This window comes from Netta rufina (genome assembly GCF_964035555.1).
Source record: "Netta rufina genome assembly, chromosome: 23".
Lineage (NCBI taxonomy): Eukaryota > Metazoa > Chordata > Aves > Anseriformes > Anatidae > Netta > Netta rufina.
Window position 1 is genome coordinate 4,159,481 of NC_140147.1, and position 12,167 is coordinate 4,171,647.

The window sequence follows — 12,167 nt, forward strand, 5'->3', positions numbered from 1 at the left end:
CGGGGTGCTGGGGGAGGCTCAGCACCCATCCCCAGGCAGGTTATGGGGTCAGCCTGGCTAAACTATGGGGCCAGGAGCCGGCTGGAGGGCTGTTCCTTATGGGAACAGCCTTGCCAAGGGGGCTCTCTGTGGGGTGGAGATGGGGCTGGTGGGGCACAACCCCTGCAGGAGCCCTACAGCAGGGGAAGGACGGAGCCCTGCATTTGGGGAGCCCCCAAAGCCCTTGGGGGGAGTAGGGTGGGTGGTGGCTCCCCCGTGCTGCTGGAGGAGGCACACGTCCCCCTTTCCTGCGTGGTGAGGAGCCCCCAGCTCTCCCCGAGCACCCCGAGCACCCCGGAGCCGAGCCTGTGGGGCTCCCCCGAATGGATCCAGCCGATCCCATGCGCCCCATCGGGCACCACATGATGCCGGCTCCTTCCCTCCCCCGGGGAGGGCCCAGGCTCGGCCTTAAAACCGGGAGCAGGTCCCGGCGAGCGGGGGCGACGGGGGCGAGGATGGGCGTGCTGGGCTGGCTCGTGGCCTCCGCGCTCTGCGCCGCCGTGCGGGGTGAGTCCGTGCCCCGGGACGGTGCCGAGGCACCGGGGGGGTTTGGGGTCACCCCAAAGCTGCGGGAACCCCCGTGGGTGTTGTCTCCGCATCGCTGGGTTAATGGGAACACAGGGCAGGGTGGAGAAGGGTTTTTTGTGGGGTGTGCCAAGCCCTGTGCTTGGAGCCCCCGGGAGAGGAGGGCTGCAGGGTGGTGCAGTGCCTTGAAGGCTTGGCGAGGGGGGAGGATGAAAATAGGGCTGCACCGAGCCAGGCGGCTTGAACGCACGCACCAGCCCCGACCATTTCCCTGTTTTTGCAGCGAGCAGCGGGGGGAGGCGGGCAGGTTGTTGCCGGAAGCGTTGGGGGGGACAGGGGGAGCCGTGCCCCCCAGTTCCCCTCCCCGGGTGCCTGGGGCACTGCGCAAGTCCCGGGGGCGCTGGCTCCATCGCCGCTCCCCGCGTGCTGGGCACCACCTGGGGGTGCCCCGATTTTTGGGGACCCCCTGATTTTGGGGTGCTGGGACCCATCAGAAAGGTGCTGACGGAGGGGAAGGCTGGCTCCCAGGGCGTGTTGGCGTGGGGTTGCACAAGCTGCGAGCCCGGGAGGGGCTGCAGGGAACGGGAGCGTCCCGCCGCGGGCTGCCCCATGGCCCCGCAACCCGGCCCCATCCCTGCTCATGCCTTACAGGACGGGACCAGGGGCTCTCCCGGCCGCTGCCCCACTTCGGATCCATCTACCACGTCAGAGGTAACGGCCCCGAGTTGGGGTTGAGGGCAGCCAGGACCCCTCAGCACCATGAGGGGAGCGGAGGATGCGCAGCGCCGGGTCATCCCAGTGCCCAGCTGGCACTGCAACTGGTGCACGTGGTGGTGGTGGGGGGACCCCTGGGGACAGCATCCCCCATGGGTGCTGGGGGTGTCTGTGATGAACATAGTGTGTTTGGGGGCTTGGGGAGGGATGTGGGGTGCCGGGGCTGAGCCGTGCTGGGTGCTGGGTGCTCCGCAGGGGTCATCAACCTGCCCTACGCGGAGATCGAGGAGCCCTTCGAAGCCTGGTACAACCTGACGGGGAACAAGAGCCGGATCCAGTACTATGGGGGTAGGCAGGGGGGCACAACCCATACAGCCGGACCCGTCTGCACCCGTCCCTGTGGGAAGGGAGGCTGAGAGCGGGACCCCCGTGCCTCAGTTTCCCCCCCTGGGTGGCGCAGGGCAGGTGATAACGTACCAGCTGGCCGGGGTGAAACCCTACGGGATGCAGTACAAGATCACTCCCGAGACCACCGAGAAGGAGGTGAACGCCAGGAAATGCTTCCAGCTGCCCGGCTCCAAGGAGGACGTGGTCAGGATCCAGAGCGTCTTCCCCAGCCTGGAGGGCTTCAAGGTGAGGGGAGGCAAAGGACAGCCCGGATCCCACCCGCTGCCCGCAGCATCCCCGGGGCTGGGGGCTTTGGGCCGTGCTCCCCCCCGTCCCTGCTCACCTCTGCGTGGTGCAGGGTGCCGGGGCAGGCTGCGGCAGGTCCCTGCACCCATGGGTGCAGGGAGGAGGGTCACTTCCCCACGCGGCTCGGGGCCAGACGCCCGGCTCCTTTCCCAACCCCAGGAGCCGTGTTGGGACGTGTCGCAGCCCACACAAGCGCCGGTGTTTCGGGACAGCTCGGGCAAGTCGCTGCATGGCAGCCTGGCTCCCCCCGTCCCCAGCCTCCGGCGGGGCTGGCTGCGGCACCCGGATCCCTGCTGGCCATGGGTGCCCACGGAGGGGCCGGGCGGGGAGGTAGGGACACGGGTCGCACCCCAAAAACCCGTCCCTGTGCCCCCAGTTCCTGCGGGAGGAGTACTACCAGGGCCGGTACTGCGCCGTGTGGCAGAACGTCACCCTCTGGGCGCAGAAGAAGAACGTCTACACCCTGTGGGTCACCAACTCCAGCTGCGGGGTGGCCCCCGTCCACTACGAGATGCGGGGCTACAACAGCCTGCTGGGCTCCCACTACGACAAGTACGAGATCTCCTACACCGACTTCGACAACAGCTTCCCCTCCTCCGTCTTCGACATCCCCGTGAACGGTGAGCGGGGCCGGGGCCCCCACCCTGCCCTTCCTCCTCGGCTGACTCTCGAGCTGACGGCGTCCCCTAATTGCACCCTAGAGACGAAGAAATGCGGGCTCCTGCCGGGGACCACGGCGGAGCACCGGGTGCTGGCGAACCCCATGGAGGACCTGGTGGGGCGGCAGCAGCCGCGGGCGCACGAGGTTTTCCACCACTACCGGCGGCGCTTCGGGCGGCGTTACGGCTCGGTGCGGGAGCTGGAGCACCGGCAGCACGTCTTCGTGCACAACATGAGGTGCGGGGCGGGTTGGGGGGCACCCACCGACCTCCCCCCTGTGCTGGGGAGCCGGGTGCTGCGGTGTCCTCAGCGGTGCCGTCCCCGTCCCCAGGTTCGTGCACTCCAAGAACCGCGCCGCGCTCTCCTACACGCTGGCGCTGAACCACCTGGCCGACCGCACGCCCCAGGAGCTGGCGGCGCTGCGGGGCCGTCGCCGGAGCGGGGCTCCCAACCACGGGCTGCCCTTCCCTGCCGAGCGCTACGCCGGCCTCATCCTGCCCGAGAGCCTCGACTGGCGCATGTACGGTGCGTGCCGGGTGGGGTCGGTGCGCGGTGCTGCTCTGCCCGGGGTTGGGTGCTGGTAGAGGGGGTGGGTGCTGCCCATTGGGGTGGGTGCAGAGTCCGGCCGAGTTGCCTCGTGCTCCTTTTCCATGCCAGGGAGCTCCAGAGGGGCTCATCCAGCCCGAGGCAGCTCCGTTGGTGCTGGTTGCCCCATGCGCCCATGTGCCGGGAGAGATGCTCCCTGGGGATGCTCTAACCTCGGGGTGTGCAGCCGGAGGTTTGGTGCATCCCCTGCTACAAGAGGGCACCAAGCCCTGTCTGCAAAGCACCTGGGGAGTGCTGTGAGACCTCGAGTCCTGCCCCAGTTTCCTTTCACCCACCCCAATTGTCCCCAGGCGCGGTGACCCCCGTGAAGGACCAGGCTGTCTGCGGCTCCTGCTGGAGCTTCGCCACCACGGGTGCCATGGAGGGTGCCCTCTTCCTCAAGGTGAGAGCGAGCGGGGACGGCCGGGGTGGCCGCAGGGTGCTGGTCCCCGTCCCTGCAGCGTGTCCCCTCCCCGCAGACCGGCGTGCTGACCCCGCTGTCCCAGCAAGTCCTCATCGACTGCTCCTGGGGCTTCGGGAACTACGCGTGCGACGGGGGCGAGGAGTGGCGAGCCTACGAGTGGATCAAGAAGCACGGCGGCATCGCCAGCACCGAGTCCTACGGCAGCTACAAGGGGCAGGTGAGGGTGGCCCCGTGCCCCTGCCGGGGTCCCCAGCTCTCAGGACGTGTCCCTCTGGGCACCCTGCAGGGATGCTCACGGGCTCTGGGGACGGGCCAGCCGCCCTTTCCCCAGGGCATGAGAGTCCCTGCGGTTCCTTGCAGCGCGGAGCCAAGCCCTGGGGCTCAGCCAGGCGGTTTCGTCACCGCTGCCTCAGTTTCTCCTCTTGCACAACAGGGACGAGGCTCCTCTGCCGTGGGGTGGTGACACAGCCACAGCTCCCCGGGGTGCAGGGGTGGTGCAGGGCTGCCCGAGGACGGGGCAGAGCAAGGGGCTTAGGGACAGAGCAAGGCGCCCGTGCTGCATGCCAGGGAAACGTCCCCGCCGTGGTGGGCAGCAGGGGCTGGGGCAGGGACCCTGGCACATCCCAAATCCCACACCAGTCCCTGCACGGGAGCAGGGGGCAGCCGGGGGCATGGCGGGGAGAGGACCTGTGCACCCCCGCTGACGCTGCCCCCCCCGGGGTGCCGCAGAACGGGCTGTGCCACTACAACCAGTCTGAGATGCTGGCCAAGATCACGGGCTACGTCAACGTCACCTCGGGCAACATCACGGCAGTGAAAGCTGCCATCTACAAGCACGGCCCCGTGGCCGTCAGCATCGACGCCTCGCACAGGACCTTCTCCTTCTACTCCAACGGCGTCTACTACGAGCCCAAGTGCGGTGAGTCGGGCACCTGGGACCCCCGGGAACCCCTCCCCGTGATATCGGGCAGGGCTGGAGGGGGTGAGAAGCCCTCCAGCTCCCCTCCTGGGGGGCTGCTGTCCCAATGTGCCCTCCCCTGTGCTGTCCCTCGCAGCGAACAAGCCGGGGGAGCTGGACCACGCCGTGCTGGCCGTGGGCTACGGGGTGCTGCAGGGGGAGACCTACTGGCTCATCAAGAACTCCTGGTCCACCTACTGGGGCAACGACGGCTACATCCTCATGGCCATGAAGGACAACAACTGCGGGGTGGCCACCGAGGCCACCTACCCCATCCTGGCCTGATGGCACTTGCCAGCTCTGCGGGGGGAACCTGAGGGCACCCAGCCCCGGAGCAGAGCCTTCGTTGTGACCCGGGGTGCGGGAGGGAGGTGGGGACCTGGGGGGACCCCCATGGTGCAGGGGGAAAATCGGACGTGGAACAAGATGGGAACGTGGTGGGACAGGGCTGCTGGGAAATCAGCCGTGGGCTTGCCAATAAAGACCCCAGAAAAAATAAATTTGGCTGCTACGGGGGGGTTTTGAGCGCTGCCCGCCTGGCTCAGGTCCCTGTCCCGGCCCTGGGGACAGCCAGCTGCCCTCAGCAGCCCCCCAGGGACGAGGGACGAGGCTCTCCCAGCCCTATCTGGAGTGGAGCACAAACCCCCCCGGGGCTTTCTGCTGAGACCAGACATTCCTGGAGCACGGGGAGAGGGGGGGGGGGCAGCCACCCTCTGCCCCACTGCCCTGGCTCTGTTGTGGCTCCGGGACTGGGTGGCACTTGTAGTGTCCCCAGCCCCCAGCCGGGCTCCTCAGCACCCTGTGGGGCTGCTCCCTGTTTGGGGGGGACACCCTACAACCCCCCCCCAGGAGAGCAGGTTTGGCACGGGAACATCCTTCAACCAGCACGGGGAGGGCGAGCTCTGGCTGTCCTCCCCCCTTGGCTGTCACCTCTCTGGGGCAGAAGCATTTTGGGGGGGCAGCAGCCCCCGTGTGCCTTGTGGTGCGTGCAGCCATCCCACACCCAGCCCTATCGGCGTTGTTTGGGGCTCGGCGGCCCCGCGGGCGCTCGCTGTCACCTTGGGCTGGGGTCCAGCTGGCCCCGCTGCAAGTAGGGGGGGTGAAGGCCACCGCCGTGCTCCTGCCCGGGCCCTCCTTCCCCACGGCGCTCCTGGCATCTGGGCTCTCTCCTTTTTTCCAATTAACCCCCCTCTAATTGCAGTCCTGGGCTCGCCCTGCTAGGACGCGGGGGTGCAGAGAGTCCTGCACCACACCGTGGGGACAGGGGGGACAGGGGGGCATCCAGGAGGGCAGGGAGCACCCCGAGGGGCTGCGGTGTGGGTGCAGGGTGTGGGTGCTCTCCTGGGTGCTCTCCTGGGTGCTGCAAGCTGCAGTGCTGGGGGCACCCCCAGCACCCACCCCTGGGGTCCTACTCCATGGGAAACCCCCCCTGAGCCCAGGGGTGCCCCCACCACAGTGCCCACAGGCATCTGGGTCCCACCCTGCTCCCCCTGACCCCAAACCCTGTGAGCGCACGGCATCAGCACCCACCCTGCCACGGGTGGGAAGGGCACCCCTGGGTGCTCGTGGGGGGGCTGGGGAGGGCAGCACAAAGCCCCACCTCCCCCTCGGGCTGATCCTGGCCAACGGGAGGGATGGGGCCGTGCCCGACGGCTGCCGGCAGCTCCCTGCCCACCCACCGGGGGTATTTAAGGCACCCCTGGGCGCAGGGCAGCACCGTGGGCTGGGGCGTGCAGGATGGAGGGGTTGGGGTGGCTGCTGGTGCTGGGGGCTGCCCTGCTGCTGGGTGAGAGCCCCCCTGCCCTGGCTGCACCCCTGGGTGAGAGGGCGAGGCCTGGGGGAGCGGGGACCCCCACTTCGGGGACCCCCATTCTCTGCCCTGCCTGGGCAGGGTGCGCTCCCCCAGGCTGTCCCCCCTCTCCTAGGTTTTTTTTGCAGGCTTTGAGGCAGCCCTGCGCACGGAGAGCTGGGCCATCAGCAGCTTAAAAGGCTTTTTTTTTGCTTTTCTTTTCTTTATTTTTTTCCTTTCCAGGAGCAGAGAGCAAAGCTCTGCTGGAGACACCCACGTTTGGGGACATCTACCACGTCACAGGTACCGCTCGGGGACCCGGTGCCAGCCAAGGGACCCAGCACCCCTGGGTGCCCCAACCCCGGGGCTGGGCACGTCCCTGCTGTGGGGTGCTGCGGGTGGGAGCAGGGTGGTGATGCTGTGGGGTCCCGGGGTGCCCGCAGGAGTGCTCAGCCTGCCCTACGCGGAGATCAGGGAGCCCTTCGAAGCCTGGTACAACCTCACCGGGGGCAAGAGCCGCATCCAGTACTACGGCGGTGGGTGCGCGGGGGCTGGCGGCCGCCCCCATCCCTCTGCTCCCTCCGGGAGCCCCCTGGGAGCCGGGCTGGGCTGGAACCCGGTGCCGTCCCCGTCCCCAGGCCAAGTGGTCACCTACCAGTTCGGCTCCGTCGAGCCCTTCGGCGCCAGCTTCAAGGTGACACCGGAGACCACGGAGACGGAGGTGAACGTCCGCAAGTGCTTCTGCATCAACGGCACCGATGGGGACCTCGTCACCCCGCAGAGCGTCTTCCCCAGCCTGGAAAACTTCAAGGTCAGCCCCGGGCATGGTCCCTGAGGAGCTGGAAATGAGGCAGGGGAGGGGACAAGGGACACCGATGGGCATGGGGTGGTTGGGAATGGGTAAATGCCTCCGTGCGAGGGCAGAGGTGGTTGGGAACGGGTAAACGCGAGGCCAGATCCAGCCCCGGGTGCTGGAGGAGGAGGAGGAGGGCTCTCACCCCGTGGCATGGTGTGGCTGGGGCATGCTTCTGGCTCGTTGGGGACACGGTGGTGGCACGGTGTCCCTGACACCCGCTGTGCCCAGTGGGTGCGGGAGGAGCGCTTCCGCGGGCAGCGCTGCGCCGTCTGGCAGAACGTCTCCTACTGGGGCCACAAGAAGAACGTCTACACCCTGCGGGTGGGCGGCTCGGCCCGCGGCCCCGTGCCCCTCCACTACGAGGTGCGCGGCTTCAACAGCCTCCTGGGCTCCCACTACGACAAGTACGAGATCGACTACGCCACCTTCAGCCACCGCTTCTCCCCCGAGGTCTTCCAGCTCCCCGACGGTGAGCGGCTGCGCAGCCGGTGCCACCCCGCGGCTCTGCGTCCTCTGATTTGTTTTAATTTATTGCCAAGCTCCCCGTAATTCGGGTCGATCGGCTGGGGGGGAAAAAAGGAGGTGGGGAGAAACCTAAAAATGCTGAGAGCTGGGTGATCCCGTGCTGGGTGCGGTGTCCCCCCAGTGCCGACCCCAATTTGCGCCCCTGCGGTTTGGGGTGCGGGCGCTGCACCCCGCTGTGGGGATGGACCCCATTGGACCCCATCCCTCCCCGTGCTCCCCGCAGGCGTGCAGTGCGAGCAGTGGCCCGCGGCTGGTCCCGAGCACCGCATCGTGGCCAACCCCATGCGGGAGTTTGTGGGCACGGACGCGGCGCACGTCCACCACCGCCTCTTCCACCACTACCGGGAGAGGTTTGGGAAGCGCTACGGCAGCGAGGAGGAGCATGAGCACCGCCAGCGCGCCTTCATCCACAACATGCGGTAACGGGGAGGTGGTGGGGAGACCCGGGGGGGGCTCGGGGATGCTCCCCTCGTCCCGCAGCACCTTCATCCCGTCCCCAGGTTCGTGCACTCCAAGAACCGCGCCGCGCTCTCCTACACGCTGGCGCTGAACCACCTGGCCGACCGCACGCCCCAGGAGCTGGCGGCACTGCGGGGCCGTCGCCGGAGCGGGGCTCCCAACCACGGGCTGCCCTTCCCCAGCCAGCTCTACGCCGACCTCCACCTCCCCGAGAGCCTCGACTGGAGGCTGTACGGTGAGCAGGGACCTGGCGGGGTGCGAGCCTGGAGCGTGCCCAAGGTTTGGGCTCTGCTTTCCGCTCCGGGCTTTGTGTGGGTCCTCCAGTCCTGCCCCAGTTCCCCTTTCACCCACCCCATTTGTCCCCAGGCGCGGTGACCCCCGTGAAGGACCAGGCTGTCTGCGGCTCCTGCTGGAGCTTCGCCACCACGGGTGCCATGGAGGGTGCCCTCTTCCTCAAGGTGAGAGCGAGCGGGGACGGCCGGGGTGGCCGCAGGGTGCTGGTCCCCATCCCTGCAACATGTCCCCTCCCCGCAGACCGGTGTGCTGACCCCGCTGTCCCAGCAAGTCCTCATCGACTGCTCCTGGGGCTTCGGGAACCAGGCGTGTGATGGGGGTGAGGAGTGGCGAGCCTACGAGTGGGTGATGAAGCACGGCGGCATCGCCAGCACCGAGTCCTACGGGCCATACCTGGGGCAGGTGAGGGTGCCCAGGGGGCTGTGTGCTCCCACCCTGCACCCTGGAAACCTCTCCAGGACCCCGGTGCCACCTCCGTGTCCCCCCCAGAATGGCTACTGCCACTGCAACCAGTCGGAGCTGGTGGCCCCGCTCGCCGGCTACGTCAACGTGGAGCCGGGCAGCGCCACGGCGCTGAAAGCCGCGCTGGTCAAGCACGGCCCCGTGGCCGTCAACATCGATGCCTCGCACAAGTCCTTCGCCTTCTACGCCAACGGCGTCTACGAGGAGCCCCGCTGCGGTGAGCTGGGTGGGGGGCACCCAGCGGGGTCCCTGTCCCCCTCACGGGGTCTGGGGCTGGCACCCCGGGGGCGTAACGTCGGTGCGGGGCTGGCCAAGGGGCTGCACCCAGAGCAGGGATGGAGCCGGAGATGTCAATGTTTGAATTCTTTTCCCTCTCCCAGGGAACGAGACGTCGGAGCTGGACCACGCCGTGCTGGCCGTGGGCTACGGGGTGCTGCACGGCAAGAGCTACTGGCTCATCAAGAACTCCTGGTCCACCTACTGGGGCAACGACGGCTACATCCTCATGGCCATGAAGGACAACAACTGCGGGGTGGCCACCGCCGCCTCCTTCCCTGTCCTGGCCTGATGGGACGCGGCCCTGATGCGTGCCCTGTCCCCACCGCGTCCCCCTGTGCAGCTCTGGCTGGATATGGGGCACCACGAGGTGACCGTGGGGCAGAGGGGGGCAGCGCAGCCAGGAGGGCAGAGGGGTTTTGGGGAGGTTTTTTGTCATTTTGGCAATAAATGCTGCGAGAAGCCATCCTGTCCGCGGTGCTGGGGTGTCTTCTCCCAACCCCAGCGTGCTCTCCATCTGGGTTCTGTGTCCCCTAACCCCAAGGATTTCAGTGCCAGCCCCCCCTTCCCAGCAGCTCTGGATGCTGGGTCCTCTTCTCTGGGCCCCCACGTGTGTCAGTGCCTGGTGCCTCGGTTTCCTTAAATATTTGGGGAGAAAACAGGATTTCTGGGGGTCTTCATGTTCCAAGAACGGAAGGAACCCAAAGGATCCCCTGTGCTGTGAGTGCTCCTGGGCATTGGGAGGACGCAGGGTGCAGGGCAAGAAGGTGGGTGACGGTGACAGAGCCACGGGGAGGGGGACAGGGCGGGTTCCCGGGCACATCCCTGGGGCAGGGAGGCTCCGTGCAACGCCCCGGGGAGCAGCCAGGCGTGGAGCTGCCTCCCCAGCTCTGCCACGTTCCTTTTTTCACCCTTCTCCAGTGCTTTACCCCAAAACTTCATGGCTGGGGGAAACCCCAGCAGGAGCCCCAAGGGTTTAGGGAGGCCGCTGCTGCTGTGGGGCTGCCCCAGAGAGGGTCGTGGCTGTCCCCCAGTGTGGTGTGGGGGCTGCAGCGCTCAGGGTGCTGGTGGGGTGCTGGTGGGGTGCTGGTGTCCCCGGTGGGAGCTGTCGGCACCACCAGGCTCTGCCCTCCCCACCTGAGCCCATTTAGCAGCTGGGGGGAGCCCCCAGGAGGGGCAGAGTCAGCTCCTGGTGGTTTTGGGGAGGGAGGCAGGGGGCTGAGCCCCCAGGGTGCCCCTTTCATCCTGCCCTGGCTGTGCCCCCCGCCAGCAGCTGCCGTCCTCGGTGATTTCAGGGGAAGCAGACGCCAGAAGCAGACCGAGGAACCGGAGCTGCAGCTCCTGGGGGGGCTCCAGCTCCAGCTCTGGGGACCTCGGAGAGGTGGCGTGGGGAGGCTGGCCCCAAACCCCACACAATTTGGGGGGACAGCTGGAAATGGTCCTAAGGGTGGAGAGGTGAGCGGCGGGGAGCTGGGGGTGCTGGGCGCACCCTGGGGGTCCTGGGGGAGCAGCTGGTGAGGGGGGGGGGGCCCTGTGTGTCCCCTGGGAAAGGGGGACCTTCTGCCAGTGGGGTGTGTGTGAGGGGGTGGGGGGGACAACACGGGGACAGCGGTGTCCCCAGGGTGTCCCCTGCAGCGTGCTGCTCCCCGCTGGCACCTCCTGGGGGGCAGCAGGGCTGGGGGTCCCGCAGCAGGAGGAGCCCCCAGGGGTTTGGGCTCTGTCCCCTTGGCCACGGGGCACAGACCCCTGTAGTCATGCTGGTGGCATGGGCAGAGCCCCCCGAACACCCTGGGGGGCTTCCTGGGCGGGGGGGGGGGGGGGGGGACGTGGGAGCCCCTGCACATTTCTGGCCGACCTCTGGCTGCTCTGCAGCACCCCACGGACGCACCCCCCACCCAAAATGCCACCCCCATCCAGCACAGCCACAAAACCCTGCCCGTGGCACCCCCCAGAGGGGGCACAGCACCACCTCCACGGATGGGACTTCCCCCGCTGCATTTTATTTTATTTTTTTTTGACCCTCAAAGCTCCCAAAGCAACGGGACAGGGGGGCCCCGAGACCAAAGCAACGGGGTGGAGGGTGCCCGGCCCCGCACCTCCAGCTGAAGGCGATTCCCCTGTGCACGCAGGGGCTGCATCCTTCCCAAAAGGGGCTTGCGGTGGCCGAGGGCAGCCGTGCTGAGCAGCTCCACCCTCGTAACACCCTTATTTTGTCTAGCAAATGGCCGGGGCGAGCAGCGAGCGTGCTTCCTTCCCCGGGGGAGCGCCGCGCTGGCTCCCGCCTGAGGACTGTGATGTCTCCTCGTTTTCCTCTCCCTCCTTCACCTGCTTCTCGGGCAATTTGCCGCACTGATTTCCGAAGGGGTCTTCAATCATTCCCGGCAGGGGTTGCTGACTCCAACGCGGGGCTGGGAGGGGAACGGTGGCGGCACGGGGGGTGCTGGGGGTTTGCTCTTGGGGGAGGCCGGGGCTGAGCGGCTTCGATTCTCCCCCGCCTGCAGTCGATAAACCCGGCCGTGACTTTCAGGGAGCCGTGACTTTCAGGCTCCCTTCGGGCGGGTGATGCTCTGAATTCGCTGCCGAACACGCAGGAGGCTGCGGGAGCAACCGCGGGGTGGGCGCCCCCAGGAAGGGGTTGGCAGGAGCCCGGGATTCTGCAGCTGTGGCAGCGGGCACGGCCGAGGCTCCCAGGGTGGGTGGTGAAGCACGGCTGGGAGCTTGAAAAGATGGGTTTATTTTTTTTGGAGGGGGAGAATTTAAGAAAGGAGGCACCTGAGAAGCGGCGTGCTGCTTGCTGGGCTGAGCTGTGAGCCCCAGACCAGGCACAGCGAGGAGCAAACACCCTAAAAGCCTCTGTTGGGGAAAGCAAATGGGGCTTGGAGATTTACCCTTTCTAAGATTTAATCCA

The 12,167-nt window shown here is 67.6% G+C and overlaps 2 protein-coding genes across 2 annotated transcripts; both read left to right on the top strand.

Moving 5' to 3' along the window:
- Positions 1-492: 492 nt before the first annotated feature.
- Positions 493-4,945, top strand: LOC311218031 (digestive cysteine proteinase 1-like). Its single transcript, XM_084300486.1, has 11 exons — positions 493-546; positions 1,216-1,275; positions 1,534-1,626; positions 1,739-1,911; positions 2,348-2,591; positions 2,673-2,868; positions 2,963-3,156; positions 3,528-3,619; positions 3,696-3,857; positions 4,370-4,559; positions 4,696-4,945. The coding sequence occupies exons 1-11, from the start codon at positions 495-497 to the stop codon at positions 4,881-4,883; spliced, it is 1,644 nt and encodes a 547-aa protein (XP_084156612.1). The 5' UTR covers positions 493-494; the 3' UTR covers positions 4,884-4,945.
- Positions 4,946-6,335: 1,390 nt separating this feature from the next.
- On the top strand, positions 6,336-9,551 carry LOC311218032 (digestive cysteine proteinase 1-like; the record flags this gene model as incomplete). Its single annotated transcript, XM_084300487.1, has 11 exons — positions 6,336-6,384; positions 6,631-6,690; positions 6,831-6,923; positions 7,026-7,198; positions 7,472-7,712; positions 7,992-8,187; positions 8,269-8,462; positions 8,594-8,685; positions 8,762-8,923; positions 9,011-9,200; positions 9,364-9,551. The coding sequence occupies 11 exons, from the start codon at positions 6,336-6,338 to the stop codon at positions 9,549-9,551; spliced, it is 1,638 nt and encodes a 545-aa protein (XP_084156613.1).
- Positions 9,552-12,167: the final 2,616 nt, after the last annotated feature.